Source organism: Colias eurytheme, chromosome 2, assembly GCF_061535395.1.
Source record: "Colias eurytheme isolate Ceu_HAF_F1 chromosome 2, ilColEury1 Martin Lab GWU primary, whole genome shotgun sequence".
In the NCBI taxonomy this organism is placed as follows: Eukaryota; Metazoa; Arthropoda; class Insecta; order Lepidoptera; family Pieridae; genus Colias; species Colias eurytheme.
This window is the reverse complement of record NC_142981.1, coordinates 6,214,077-6,229,358: the sequence shown is the minus strand read 5'-3', so window position 1 is coordinate 6,229,358 and position 15,282 is coordinate 6,214,077. Positions and strand designations below refer to the sequence as shown.

The 15,282-nt window shown below is 32.2% G+C and overlaps 3 protein-coding genes across 3 annotated transcripts; 1 reads left to right on the top strand and 2 right to left on the bottom strand.

Moving 5' to 3' along the window:
- Nucleotides 1-93: 93 nt before the first annotated feature.
- Rpn7 (regulatory particle non-ATPase 7) lies at nucleotides 94-4,868 on the bottom strand. The gene is made up of 6 exons (XM_090113238.1): nucleotides 4,405-4,868; nucleotides 3,972-4,146; nucleotides 3,404-3,563; nucleotides 2,686-2,870; nucleotides 1,864-2,039; nucleotides 94-826 (listed from the first exon to the last, which is right to left on the bottom strand). Exons 1-6 carry the CDS (start codon nucleotides 4,680-4,682, stop codon nucleotides 652-654), a joined length of 1,149 nt encoding a protein of 382 aa, XP_089969364.1. The 5' UTR covers nucleotides 4,683-4,868; the 3' UTR covers nucleotides 94-651.
- A 1,963-nt stretch (nucleotides 4,869-6,831) lies between these two features.
- Nbr (exonuclease mut-7 homolog) lies at nucleotides 6,832-10,257 on the top strand. Its single transcript, XM_090113215.1, has one exon. It carries the CDS (start codon nucleotides 6,961-6,963, stop codon nucleotides 9,496-9,498), a length of 2,538 nt encoding a protein of 845 aa, XP_089969341.1. The 5' UTR covers nucleotides 6,832-6,960; the 3' UTR covers nucleotides 9,499-10,257.
- Nucleotides 10,044-13,989, bottom strand: RabGGTa (Rab geranylgeranyltransferase subunit alpha). Its single transcript, XM_090113226.1, has 11 exons — nucleotides 13,973-13,989; nucleotides 13,817-13,879; nucleotides 13,619-13,729; nucleotides 13,431-13,546; nucleotides 12,816-13,012; nucleotides 12,468-12,629; nucleotides 12,188-12,301; nucleotides 11,496-11,722; nucleotides 11,018-11,201; nucleotides 10,286-10,608; nucleotides 10,044-10,201 (listed from the first exon to the last, which is right to left on the bottom strand). Exons 2-11 carry the CDS (start codon nucleotides 13,817-13,819, stop codon nucleotides 10,049-10,051), a joined length of 1,590 nt encoding a protein of 529 aa, XP_089969352.1. The 5' UTR covers nucleotides 13,820-13,879; nucleotides 13,973-13,989; the 3' UTR covers nucleotides 10,044-10,048.
- Between the last annotated feature and the right edge of the window lie 1,293 nt (nucleotides 13,990-15,282).

Sequence of the window (15,282 nt, the reverse complement as noted above, 5' to 3'; positions counted from 1 at the left end):
ATTTTGGTTTTACATCCCTATCATCAACACCTACATGAATATTCCTATCAACTAAGTAACTTGAACTATAATGACAAAATAACAGCCCAGATATACTTAATTACAATTTTATTGAAAAGTTTTACAGTATTACACTATATTAGATAGCTATATAAGAATACGGTATATTTCGTGACTACATTCAAACTGCAACCAGCAAAAATATTAATTTTTATCTCAATATTCCGATTAATCCATACTCAAAATACAAACATCCAGGATGATCTTACATCTATTGGCGTACTATAAAAAAACTAGACTATCATTTAAAAGATCGTCAAAAATGTCCGAGCGGTGTTGTATCAAACATCCATAGAAATTAACACCTTATTCACAGGCAGTAATGTTGAAAGTCCATTATTAATATTGTATTTATTCTCACGCATAGGCAGAGTTTTACCTCGGACAATTTTTAGCTTGATTGTGAGTCTAGTAGTTTCTATTAGATAACTGATACACAACTACACAGTTTTATTCCAGACAATTTTGAGTAATTCCGTCTAGTTTTTTGTACGTCAATGTGTTTATCAAACAATCATCATGAATCAAAGCTTTAATTTTTACCAAACTACAGTAGAACGCATCACAAAACTACCAGGGCAGCATAAACAACTAGAAGTTGATAACACTAGCGAGTTTCTTGACTCTATTGAGCAGCAGGTCCCCCTCGCGTATGGTCGCCTGGTACAGCTGCGAGCGGTCCGCGTCCGCGCCGCGCCCTGCACCCGTCACTACACAACCGGCTACTGCGTCGATGCGGCATTGGAGTCGACCCGCTGCGGTGAAACTGGAATAGGGAAATTATTATGCAATGAAATAACTACATAAAAAAAACATCTAAATAAGTTAAATAGTGTTATGCAATTCACCTAATATAATTCTGTGCCATTTTGTGACATTATAACAAGTTAATTAATAATCTTAGCTATGAAATAATGTTTGGATTTGAATTTGATGTATAAATAAATGTATATATTACATTACATTATGTATAAATAAATCGTTGTTGAAGTGCAAACAAGTCACCTAAATTGTATTTTTAAAATGTATTTTTTTTTTTGGCTTTCCTATTCTTTGTTGAATCACATTAGTAAGAAAAACTTAATTTATCTATTAATTTCATTGAGACAAACAGAGTAATTAGGCGACTTTTTATTGTACAAGAGATAACCTAATTTTAATAATTTATATTTTGGATAAGCTGAACATAATTTAATGATACTTGACAGTGATGTTGCTAATGTGTGGTGTAGGTACCAGAACAAGCTTATAAAAATATAGTTATGCGCAGTAATTTTCATTCAATCCTTGGTAGAGAAAAGAAAAAGGAAAAACAGATCATTCCTTTTTTTCACTATCTTAGAAGATGGTTGAAGCTCATGGATTTTTTATCTTTCTTGTATTACATGATATGGTTTATGGTATGGTCCATATTAGAGTTAATAAAAGCAGTATAATCAACCAATCAGGGACAGTTTAAAAATTTACAGATATTCGAAACTATGTTTCTTTGTCTTTCGTTCACATTGCAACGGAGCGATTTTATAACATGAAAGAGACTACTTTATACTGCAGTGAAACATCCAACATTCCCATTGGCATTTTCTTGACTTCCTGAACGAAACAGTGAAAGAAAAGCCAGAATACAATAATTTTCTTATTTGTCATATTAAAATTAACAATGCTTTCGTCATTATCTTTTAGGTCAAGTCTATAATATATAATATATAGCAGAGTAGTATTACAAGATGAAATAACGTTAAATATCGTAAAACAAGGACTGCATGCCTATCTGTATAAGTAAAGTATGATAATGTAACTTACGTAGAAATCTCCTCTTCAATAAACTCCCTGGTCACACCAAACGTATCAGCTATATTGTCCAAACTGAGCGAGCGGTACGCACGAAGCAATTGCACATACGCCTTGATGCGAGCCTCGCGCACGTAGTGCTGATAGTGGGGTCGGAACACTGGGTCCACGCAGATCTGAGTTTCCACCTGGAATTGTACAAATAACAAAAATCAGGATTTATAAAAAAAGACGGGTTTGCACTCCTGGAGTGCCGGCAGAAGTGAAAACTTGATTATTAACGTTGAGCATGTTTGATATCCATCCGTCTTACGCTTTTTCGATCAGGTCACGTGTCCTGACGCGAGTTTAAGATTTTATACCCAACGCCGCTAAAGAAGTTTTCAATTCAAAAAACTTAAAACATTTTTGATCTCGTTAAAACCAGTTCAATGCTTCAATTTCATGTTTTTTCTTTATTGAAGTCTTATTTTGCCTGAAAACTTGACACACATTTTCTTATTAAAATGAAAGCAATCAATAGATAAAATCATAAGATAAATTTTGAGAAAGTTTACTTTCTCTCATTTGACATGATGTCATAAAAAATTGTAATAGTAATCAAGGTAATTGAGAACATGGCTAATTGAGGCAGCTCCCAAAGAATTTTTAAATATGATAGATATACATATAAAAAAGAGTACATATATGCACCAGCACACGTGTCAAAAGTGAAAATTCTTTGGCAAGATTCAAAGATGACGTGACGGTATTGACATGTTGAAATTTAACTCTCAACGCGCCGCAATTTTACTCTCAACACAAAAATTGCCATAAAACCAATACAAGACTCACCCAAGCGAGGCTCTTCATGAAGTCAGCATAGCGGCATTCATGCAGCGACTCCACCAGCTCCCTGAGCTCCGGGAACCTTGAACGTAGAGCTTGTACCGCTGCCCCTTGCTTCCGCAGCGCCGCTTGTAGCGCGTGACGCTCGAGAGCGAGCGCACACGCTAACACGCAGTATTGGATGATTGTGCCTGGAAATTTATGGGCAATACTTCACTGGTATGGGGAAATACTCTTTATATCATTACTAGCGGTCCGCCCCGGCTTCGCCCGTGGTACCTATATCTTTCAACTATCCTATCTCTCAAGTTGGATCGAACTGCACATGGTGTGCGAATTTTATTATAATCGGTTAAGTGGTTTAGGAGTCCATTGAGGACAAACATTGTGACAAGAGATTTATATATATTAAGATTTAAACTGTAAAGGAGCTATTAAAGTGTAACAATTTTTAGTCTTTAGTCAATTGATATCTGTGTTTAAGTCAGACATTGATTTGTTCTAGGACTGTTATCCCTATTGATATTTGTTAATGCAATCTAAATGTTGCACCATACTATGGCTTGGCTTTCTTGCTTATTTATTGTCATCTAATCCATTACCTAAACGTTAACAGAAAACAACTTTTCATAAATTTTTGCCTACTCTTCACAGCTAAATGAACAGAAAAATAAATAATATCACAAAAATATATTATAGATAATAAGCTAGAGCTTGTACTTACCAAAATCAACAAGTTCATAAGATTCAAATGTAGACACACAATCAATGAATAGATCAGCAGCGTGACTATAGTCCCTCACTGCCAAACAGTAAATAGCTTCATATGCCTTTAGCTTATTCCTGGAACGCCAGTCACCACCTTTGTCTACTAGCTCATGGGCCTGTAAAAAAAAAAGAATTAATATTAATATAACAATAAAAAAAATCGGAGGTTAAACTAAACGCTAAAACTTTTTGCACTAACATTCCCTCCAAGACATATTATGTTATATTTATATTTATTATGTTTTATTTTTGATGATTGTATTCTTCAAAACAAATTAAAAATTATTCAGAAATACATGCAGCAAAAAGATTAAGAAAGGGAATATGAGATAATTTACACTAGTCTGTTAATAATTTGTTTTGTTAATCCTAGAAGGATTTGCTTGTTAATACCAATCTTCTGTTTCATAAAATAGATCTTTAGTAAACATCAATCAATTTCTGCCAAAGCTTGCTCACATTGATTTCTATTTGATAGAAATAAAAACATTATTACAAGACACATTATATTTGACTAAATTTACCTTATTAATGGTCTTTCCCATATCCTTCACATTACAACCATGGAAATAAGCAATTCTGAACAAAGCAAATATAGCATCCAATCGCCTATTGGTTGTTAATGTTGAGTCTTCATATTTAGTTGTAGCTAAAGCTGTTGCATTTTCTTTGTCGCCAATTGAACAGAGGTAATCCAATCTGTAATGTTATGAAAATGAGATGAGACGACATACTAATCTTACCCTATAGATAAATTATAAAATAATGCCAGGTTTAATTAACTTTGCACTTAAATCTATAAATATTCTCATAACTTCTGAAGCTGTAGGTATGCTCATAAAGTGCTGATGCAAAAAAATTAAAAAGTTATCGGAATTGTCAATTCAAAATCACGCATTTCTTGTATGATTTAAATCACATTATAAAATAAAGCATACAAAGTGGAGAAATACTTACCGATCTTGCCAGACAGGAGTCTCTGAATCATCTTCTTGAAACTTAGAGAGCCTGTCTTCATTTTCTTTTGTCATTTGATCATACAGCTTCTGATCAAATTTCCATCCAAGATCCGAGCAAACCTCTTTATAATATGGTGCCATATGACCAGCCTTTATACCCTGAAGCAACTGTTCGCTTAATGCGGGATCATTCTTAAACTGTGGTAATGTTAACTTGAACTTAATTCCGGCTAATGCCATGTATTCCGGAGTTTTGCCCTCTGCTGAAAGCTCCATCTTAGTTTCTGGTCCTTTCTAACACGAATTATATAAACACTTGAAATCTATTAACAGAAAATATTCTTATCACAATTATTGGATACAAATATTGTTTTTAAACTGTACTTCTTCAAATTAAGAAAATATGGTTTGACAAAATGATGTGACAATTTTCAACCTATTCAATTTTGCTGACACTCATACTTTTTGTACAGATTAAAAACATAAAACGGACAGAAACCACAGAGCAAGTAATATAGTAACAGACAGAAACCGACAGAAACCGACAGAAACAGAAACCACAGACGCATAATAATATAACAGATATACACAAGTTTTTCGTTGGAAATTTCTTCCTCTTTAAGAATCTTTTTTCAAAATTTCTGAAATGTTAATAACAATAAACGAAATACCTTTTTTTGCAACTTAATTTGTTTATAACTTTTGCAATTTTAAAGTGAAACTTTTATTACATCGTCTCAAACTTTTTGGTCTGTGTAGCGCATGTCGCGTGTATCGCGGCTGCCGAGTAGGTATACCTACTCGGCACGCGACATGCGCTACACAAAGCAGTGTTCGGAACCGTTCGTACAGTTTCACTTTTACCGTGGTTTCATAAAACCACACAACATTTTTTTTTTGTGTGCTAAGGCCGCGTTTCCATCTGCAAGTAAACTTCCGCAAGAACTGTCCGACAGTCTGTCTGACAGCAACTTACAAGTGTAAACCATGTAGCAAGTTCTGTCGCGACAGTTTGTCAAGCGCTAATTGCGAGAAGTTGCGAAAGCGTGTGTAAACATGACCCGTATATCTCGCAGCAAGCTACAAGTATCGCCCGTACGGCTTTTGATTTTTTTGAAAAGAGCATTCTTGTGGAGAAACTATAAAGTCAATAGGATTTCAATAAAGTCAATTTCAAGAAAGTCAATATTAGTATGATCCGCGAGCTTCTCGCATGACATTTAGTGCAGCAATAAATTGCAGGATATGTAAACGATATTGCAAGTAACTCATGCAAGACTTCCGCAAGTTTACTTGCAGGTGGAAACACGGCCTAATACACATTTCCGATACATTTTTCTAGACGTCATTCCGAATCAAATGAGCTATCGCACGTATTTTTATGAGACTTATCTCTATTTTACGCCATTTTCAACTTATCAAGTAGACTAAAAACTATGATTATGAAAGATACAAGTTGGAACGAAGAACGCTCTCACTTGGACCAATTTTGCGCCAACTACCTACTAAAGAGCAAGTAATTGTTATAGTTTAGTAGCACATTAGTAGTATACACAGAGCAAGTAATGTAGTATAGTAAGTAGTATAGTAAGTAGTGTAGTATATATAGGTTTTTAAAATGTTTAGAACTAAAAAAGACTAAAAAAATAGTATTAATACGTAATACTGAGTAGTCTGTGCAGAACACAGTTGACCACAGATCTACTACAATAATGTAGTAGATCTGTGCCTCTGAACAACGATCATATGGAACTGCCATATGCATGTACTTTTCCTGCATACCTAAGTAAACAAATCGGGGTACAAACATGGCGGGCTAGGGACGTTCACTTGTTCTACAGTTCTACAGTTCTACAGTTCACTTGTTGTTTCTACAGCTCATAATAACTAAGATGATTAAATGTAAAATGATTAAAAGATTTCTATACACTTGATAATAAATACACTTTAATATAAGCAACAATTTAACAAAATGTTAGCCACTTACCGTTGAAAGGTTAGATTCGGCCTGTTTTTGCTTTGGCATAGGCCACAACCTACTATAGAACACTTCATGGTACCTATTATTATTTTCAATTATACTTATTACACTCGATTATGGTCGAAAAACACTGGAAAATCATAAAAATTTCACAATGACATCTTCTCACATGTAAACAAAACCGTATACTAAGATGGCGTCCGTGGCAGCAAAGGTACATCGATGCCAATGAAGAGGGCGCTAATAAAAAGAGTGTAGATGCTTTTTCTAAGGTAAAACCACTGTTGTGAGAAAGAGATGGGTATATCATTATTATTTCCGCGTCAAATTGAACAATTACGGCAGTTCCATAGGATTCTTTGTTCTGAGATCTGTGCAGTGCTCTGAGTGTGCAGTTGACCAATGATTTGAAAATGTCTAATATTGACATTTGACAATAATGTCGTCAAACTTCAAATTCCATCGATAGTCATAAAAAATTGAACTGTTGTTTATTTCGTTTTATCAGTGCAAAAGTTTATATTTTCTTTAAAAAAAATAAGTCCAAATAAATTATAACAAAAGCAATATACAATGAATTTAAGCGATCTTGTTAGTAGCAGCCATCAGTCTATAAAGATTGTCCCTTCTATTGAAGATTCATTACAAGAGATGGGATTAGATGTTAATCTTGACGAACAAACTATTATTTGGTTTAATCAACTACAAATAACTTGGATAACGTGGAGAAAAAGTCCAACTGTGGAAAACCACTTGAAGTCCTTATACCAATTTGACAATCCATTTAGAATAGCACTAGTATGTATAATAAAGTGCCAAGAGTTTAAAGATTGTAAGCCGAAGACTCTTCCTTTTTATATTATTGAATCCTTACAAAAATGGTCACAAATGAATAATAGAATACCTGATGAATCTTTAAAACTTCCAGCTTTTCATATAACAACATTACAAAGAAATCAATACTTCCTCAACAAAGTTGTAAAAACTTTTGATCTAAAGACAATTAAACACAAAGTTCTACCACAAGTAATAGATATGATAAAGAATGACAATTGCAAACAAGCAACACAATTTGTAAGTGCTCTAGAATTATATGATGAAATACCAATAGAAGATTTGCTATTTCCTCTGATATTACAGGACAAAATTAACATTATTGATGAATATCTTGCTGAATCACCAAGTCAAGTCAGACCTCTATTAAAATTCTTGGATTCATTGCTTGATAAAAAGTGCAATATTAAAGATTTTTTTCAAAAATTTATTGAAGATCATAAAGTTTATAATGTTAAACATGAGAAGTTACACCATAAACCCCTTGGAAAGTTAGTAGCCCGTATTTGTAATAAGTATAATGTTCCAATTGATACATGTAAAAATTTGAGTAAAAATCGAACATCAGGAGGCCTAAGGTATTTAATTTATCAAAAATATGTAGAACACAATGTGAGTGCTACCGTGTGGGATGATTTGGTCAAGGACTCATTAAAGAAAAGTGAAGGATGTGCTGAGGAATTTATAAACATGTTAATTGACTATGATCATAATGAAGCTTTGAAATGGGCAACATATTTAAATATACCCGAAGATAATCTACCTACGGCACTCCAAAACTTATCTGTAAAGGATGTTCCCATTGAAGAAGAAAACTGGGATGTTGTATCAGATCCAGCACAAAAATTTTATGAACTTTCCTTACCAGAAAACTGCATCATCATGATAGATACAACAGAAAAGTTCTATGATGTCATGAATCACTTAGAAAAATGCAATTTAGTCAGCATTGATTGTGAGTGGAAGCCATCATTTGGTGCAGCACAATCACAAGTTGCCCTTATTCAAGTAGCCACTCCAACATGCATTTATCTCATTGATACTATTATTTTCAATGATAAGCAGTATTCCAGCTTCTGGCACAGGTTCAATAGAGGTCTCTTAGAAAATGATGAGATTATAAAATTAGGGTTCGGTCTTGAACAAGATTTAAAGGAAATTAAAGCTTCCATTATTGGTTTGTATAATATCAAAATAAAAGGTGAAGGATTATTGGATTTATCCCTGCTTTGGAGAACACTTATTGATAGTGGCCTCTCATTTCCAAACACATGTGATATTGAAGGAAAGGGTCTAAGTTCACTAGTACAAATATGCTTTGGAGTACCACTGAAAAAAACTGAGCAATGTTCTAATTGGGAACTTAGACCACTAAGAAAGACACAGATACACTATGCAGCCCTTGATGCCTATGTATTATTAGATATTTATAGCTATCTCCAGAAATTGTCTAATGAATGTAATATAAATTTTGAAGAGGTTTGTAATGAAGTTATGTTGGATAAAAAACCGAAAATTGTTAAGAAGCCAAAAGCTATTCATAAGTTGGAGGCAACTGCATGCACTTTTGTAAAAGAACCAAAACATTTAAAGTTGCTTGTGGAACCAGAATTATCACGTTTGGTGGCTTACCTAAGGTACTGTGGAATTGATACAGTAATAATTTCAACATCAATGGTATGGCACGATTCAGTAGGTTTTGCTATGACTGAAGATCGTTGCATTGTCACAACTAAGTTAAAATTGACATCTACATCTAAGTTTCCCCAAAATTGTATTTTAGATGTAGGTAAAGGAACTGTTAAAGATCACTTACAAAAAATTTTCACATATTTTAATGTTTCTGTACATGAAAAAGATCTTTTGATGAGGTGTGTTTATTGCAATGGCCTGGGTCTAAGACTATTGAATTTTGATGAGCTTTCAGATATATACAATAAATCTCAAACAAGTATTGTGACAACGGCTAGTCATAATCGTTTTAGAGATGATAGTTATGATGAGGATTATGACGATGCATTTGATAATTTTCTCAGTGAATCTGATGATGAAGAGCTTTGTATATATCCTCCACCAAAGCAGAATACACCTTGCACTACCAGTAAAGGTGCCACAATAGATCTGAGTAGTATTCAAAATGTTTATTCATTTGCACAAACACATAAGGACAAATCTATTACTCTTTGTGATGATTGTGGTAAACTTTATTGGGATGAAGATGAGACATTCAAATGCATCAGTAAAGTAGTATTACAATTACTAAATCTTAGTGTTTAGACTATAATTAATTGCCAATAGCTGAATAGTAGGTAGGTATGACCATAACTGTTCATCAGTTCATTAGAATAACTCAGTATTTTAATAATTATTTAGACTAAGATGAACTGTATGTACTTGTTGACTTTATGATTCTAAAAGATAAGATAAGAAATATGAAATGAAGATTCTGTTCTTTTTATGTTTATAAGGATGTATAATTTTACAATTACAATCATAATAAATTTGCAAATACATCATAAGAGAAACTAACTTAGTGTTATAAAATCTTTATTTAATATTGATTGTAACAAAGTAAGGCATTGCAATTATTATTTGTAATATTTTTAAACATTGTTAATGTAATAACTAATAAATAAGGCCACCATTGTGTATCTGAATGGACTATCAAATATGAAAGTAAAAACGGTATCTAAATAGACATAGTTTACAGCTCTTCCAAAAACCGATTAAAAATTAACTCTACCAAGCCATGATTTTATACAGAACATCTATAAAATTTTAAAGATCTGATTATACAATTTTACTTATCGTAAATCAATATCATGTATTAAAGTATTACTTTGATATTATTGTGTTTCTTTTTAAATTGCTCTATATCTTTTAAATCTAAATTATTTCCTTGTGTAATATTCAGTTCTTCCAACTGCAGTGATGGAAATCCATTCAATGTTGTTAATTTGTTGTTAGATAAATTAAGTTTCTGCAATTTAATAAAATATTTTATAAAACATTTTTAGAATAAACAATTAGATAGTACTTATTTTTCATTAATGATCCTACTCACCTTACAATGTTGTAATTTAATGAGACTTGGCAATACTTTAGAAGTCAAGCTTTGGTTTGAAAGGTCTACATCCTCGCAATAGCTATAGTATTGCAAATGAGGTAAGCTGGTAAGATTTCTAAGCGCAACATTATAATCAAGGTTCATCTTTATGTAATGTTCCGGAAGAATATATTCTATCAACCATTTAGATTTAAGGTCACTGTAATAACCTGCTCTTTGTTTATCGAGTTTCATTAACAAGTCCAAATTGCTAATTATTTCTCTGTGATATGCTTTTGAATCAATGCATTGCAAAAAGAAGGTAGTTGTTAGAAGAGTCCCTGGAAAATAAAAATGTCAATTTGAACATTAGTTTCATTTTATTAAAGGAACATCTTAATAGGTTATCATACATAAAATCCTAGATTTCCGCCCGCGGCTTCACCTGCGTTTTCAAAGAAAATCCCGCATAGTTCTCGTTCCTGTGGGATTTCCGGGATAAAAAGTAGCCTATGTCTTATTCTGGGTCTTCAGCTACCTACAATACAAATTTTATTGTATTCGGTTCAGTAGTATTTGCTTCAAAGAGTAACAAACATCCATCCATCCTCACAAACTTTCGCATTTATAACGTAAGTAGGGTATAGAAAGTTGACGAATAAAGATAATGTGTGAAGGGGTATAGGGGGGCAAGTGTCTTATTGATTGTTTTATTAAATATATTGAAAAGAAATCTGATAATATTCTTACATCTGTTGTCAGGTTCTAGAATAAGTAACTGTCGACATGCATCTAACTGCTCATTCAGTTCTTCTAACACAGAAGCAGAGTACTTGTTTTGAAAGTTTATTTTATTCTTTCCAACATAATAGCACGGCTTGTACTCTTCAAGTTGTATAATTTCTTTTTCATCATTGCTTACATTATGCTCTAACTGAAAAAAATTGGTTGTTTGTAAGTAGGTTTACGATCGAGATGTTTACGTGATAATGTCTTATTGGTGGCAGCGCTCGAGATTGACGGGAGATCGGTCCGTCTCTCTCTCGTTATACCTGCGATCGCGCTCGTGAGGTTTTGGTGTGACACAAGTTTCTGAACATGTCACCCGACTAAAACGATTTTAAAAACGTTATCATGTCAAAAAAAACACATTTGTTAGTAATAAATAAAATATAAATATAGAAATATATTTAATTGCAGATTTAAGTAATTAATTATTAAAACATACCTTAATAATTAATTTATCAGTTATTATTTGGTTGTGCTTAAAGATCCACAGATCATTATTTTCACAGCCAGTAGATGATGACCATTCTCCATCCAATTTCACGTCATTAATAAACAAATTAATATAAGAATTTATATAATCTATAGAAACAGTGTGACTAAAGGCCACGGATGTCTTTGTTTCGGTTATAGTGCATACTACTACTCTTGTAGTAATTTTAACAGCACCTGAAAAAATTTAAAGCATAATTTAAGTAGTAATTCAAGTACATAACATTCATAGAAATTAGATTTCTGCCCTCGTTTTCAAAGGTTAGTTCCCGTACCCAAGGGATTTCCGGGATAAAACCTATCCTATGTGTTAATCCAAGTTACCCTCTAATGTGTGCTAAATTTCATTGTAATCGGTTCAGTACAATTTGCGTGAAAGAGTAACAAACACACAAACATCATCACAAAACTTTCGCATTTATAATATTAGTAGGATGATTTTAAAAAGTACACATATTATGTGTGTTTAAAAAAAACAAGGCTATTACAGTATAGTATTATAATATTATCTGTGGCATTACTTAGTTTTTTCTATAATATAATTATTATATTATTTATTTACAAATCCTTTTTTATATTTTAGTATTTTTTATATTTTAGTAGCTAGTAGCTATTATATGTACTAATCAACTTACTGCATACCTAATAACCACCTTTGGTAAAACCAGGCACTTGTGTCATCTGGGTCAGTAAATGCAGCACTTAACACCATTTTCAGTTCATGTTTATGATGACTATCTTGTATAGGTCTTCCTCCTAGAAAGTAAAGTGTTAACAATAATTGTACTAGATTCATTATTAATAGTAATCTTAATATAGGATTAACTATGTCTACTGTCACGTTTTCTAAATGAAAAAATTCATTTAATTGTTTTTAGACCACAGACCAGATATTTAAAAAAATTATAATACTTGTTTTTACCTTCCAAATCTGGATATAATTGCAGCAACATCTTACTTCTATAATGCCAAGCAGAATAATTTGAAAAGTTTTCATGTAACTTTTCTGTAGTATAATCAAATTCTTCTTTGAGAGATGGCTTACATTGACTTACAACAAATCTTCTATAATCCCAAGTATGAACTAAAATAGTACACAAATAGATTATATATTATGATTTATGTATATTGTACACTGAGACATAATAAAAAATAATATGGTCTCATTTTGATTACATAGCCTTTTTTACCAACATCAGAACAGACATAAGTACATATTAAGTATTTAAGTAGTATCCAGATATTCCAAGTTTAAGTAAATAATACTTACAGTTTCTCTCATCTAATTTCAAGTAAGTATTGCATAAACCAAGCTCCTTCTTCCAATCTGGATCTGATCTAGTTGTAAGGACCCACTCCCTTTGATGCCAGGCACAATATGATTTTGGATTTATTTTTAAACAATACTCTGTGAGGCTTAATTCAGCATCATAAAGCTTACAAATTTCTTCTTCAGTTTTATTATTCCTGAAAGGGAAAAAATTAAATTATTTTCAATTATTTATCAAATGTTAACCTTAAGCCCAGTTTCTTAAGTGTAGCCTAATGAACAAGTTAGACTTATAGAATACTAGTGGTCCGCCCTGGCTTCGCCCGTCGTACATATTTCGCAATAAAAGGTAGCCAGCCTATGTTCTTTCTCAGGGTCTAAAGATTGTCTGTGCCAAATTTCATCAAAATCGGTTGAGAGGCTTAAGCGGGAAAGTGTAACAGACAAACAGACAGACAGAGTTACTTTTGCAGTTAGTAGGGATTTAACATAATATTTAATTAACAAATTGTTTGTAGCTTAATAGCTACAATTTGTATTTCTTACCATTGATTATATCAACATATAGTATTAGTATCACACTATAGTAATAGTTGTACTTTTAGCAAAACATACCTAAAGTCAGAAAGAATTTCTCTTCTTATATTCCATAAAGTGTAAATATCAGGGTTTGAGCTTAAAACATTTCCAGTAAGATTTAACTGTTCCTCATCCAGTTCTCCTTGTTTTCTCTACAATGTAATAAATAAATAAATTAACAAAAAGACATGTATAAAACCAAAGTTTGCTGCTCTGCTACCTACTTTTAATTGGATTTTTTGCATTGCATGTTTAAAAATTTTAAGCTTTTCTTGCCTTTCTCTCTCTTTCTTGGCCTTTTCTTCTTCTGTAGTACGAACCTTTATCCGTCCGTGCTAAAAAGTAAAGATTAATTCAAGTATAACTGTCTTATTCAATGAAGTAAGAAACATAAAAAGAGTATAAATAAATGAAGTACATACCATTTTCAATATTTTTTTATTTTAGTATTGTGATGAAATAGTAGGTGAACTGGATTCTAATTTCTAAGAAATTTCATAAGATTAGTCTAATTTGATTACAAGAGGCGTATCATTAAAAACATCCATGGAATTCTAACAAATATTTAATCTACTGACTTATAATATACAATTTATTTTTATGTGTGTATTACAATTACAATATTGCATAAAATAAAATCTTGTTATAATAAAGTTATAATCATATTCTGAAATATTTAACCAAAAATTTAGTGAAGTGAAGTTTGGTGAATTTTGATTAGACTGACGAGTGACGTATCAAAATGACAAACCACAGCTGACACCACCAACCTGAGCCACCAACCACCAATCACCACCATTGACCGAGCACAGAGTTTGGTATGTATCACAGAGTACCTAAAAAGTATTTAAATATTCATCGATTTAAATATTAAATTCCATCTTAATAGAAATTTATTTATTTATTGTCCTGATTGTCTACGAATGAGCAACAGCAAGCTTTTTAAGTTTTTACGTGTTAAGTGCAATGTGGAGGGGATTACTGCGCATAGCTTTGAGTATATTATATAATCCCCGTTTTCCAATTACGACACTAGAGCGCATTATGCGGCATAATGCATAACGTTGAATGTTCCAACTACAGCAACCTCGGAGCAATTCAGCAACGCTTCGCACAATCGAGCACTAGAAAAAGTAATGCGCGTGAATTGATGCGTGCAATCGATTTATCGTTAGTAATTATTAATTTTTGGAAAAAAATCTAAAGCTTTCGTTTCATTGTAGTTTTTTCGAAATAATCAAAGTTAATTCAAGTTGTGTTAATAAATAAATATAAGTATGGATGAAGGTACAAACATTGGAAAAAATTTTAATGAAATAATCAAAATCCAAATTATGTACTTAAAATAACCGTAAATATTTTTCAACCAATTATTATGTATACCACTTTATTTACACATTAATGAGGTTATTGCTAACTCTATAAATATTTTTTTTTCAACACTGAACTTAGCGCTACCTGCTGGTGCGTTTCATGTTCCAATTAAGCATCAGCATAATTCGGCATTGTGCGGCACTGAGTCGCATTATGCTCTGTAATTGGAAAATAATTTGGAAAATCCAAAAGTGCACGCCTCATAATTTTTTTTTAATAAATATTTATTAATTATTATTTTTGTTTATTTAATAACAATTAAACCACATCGAATCAGACCCTGAAAAATGAAAGGGTTCTATTCCTGAGCATACTCAAGCGTAAGAGAAAAAAAAAGACTCGATTAGTAAAGTATTTCGGTCGCTATCGTGTTAACAAGAAAAAGGATCCGCACATACAGACACACGGACGTCCAAGACAGAACTTTTTTAAACTGTTTTTCAACTAGTTTAAATAACAAAAATGACATCAAAAATATCATGAACGTTAAAAATAGTGTTTTTTCTTAATATGT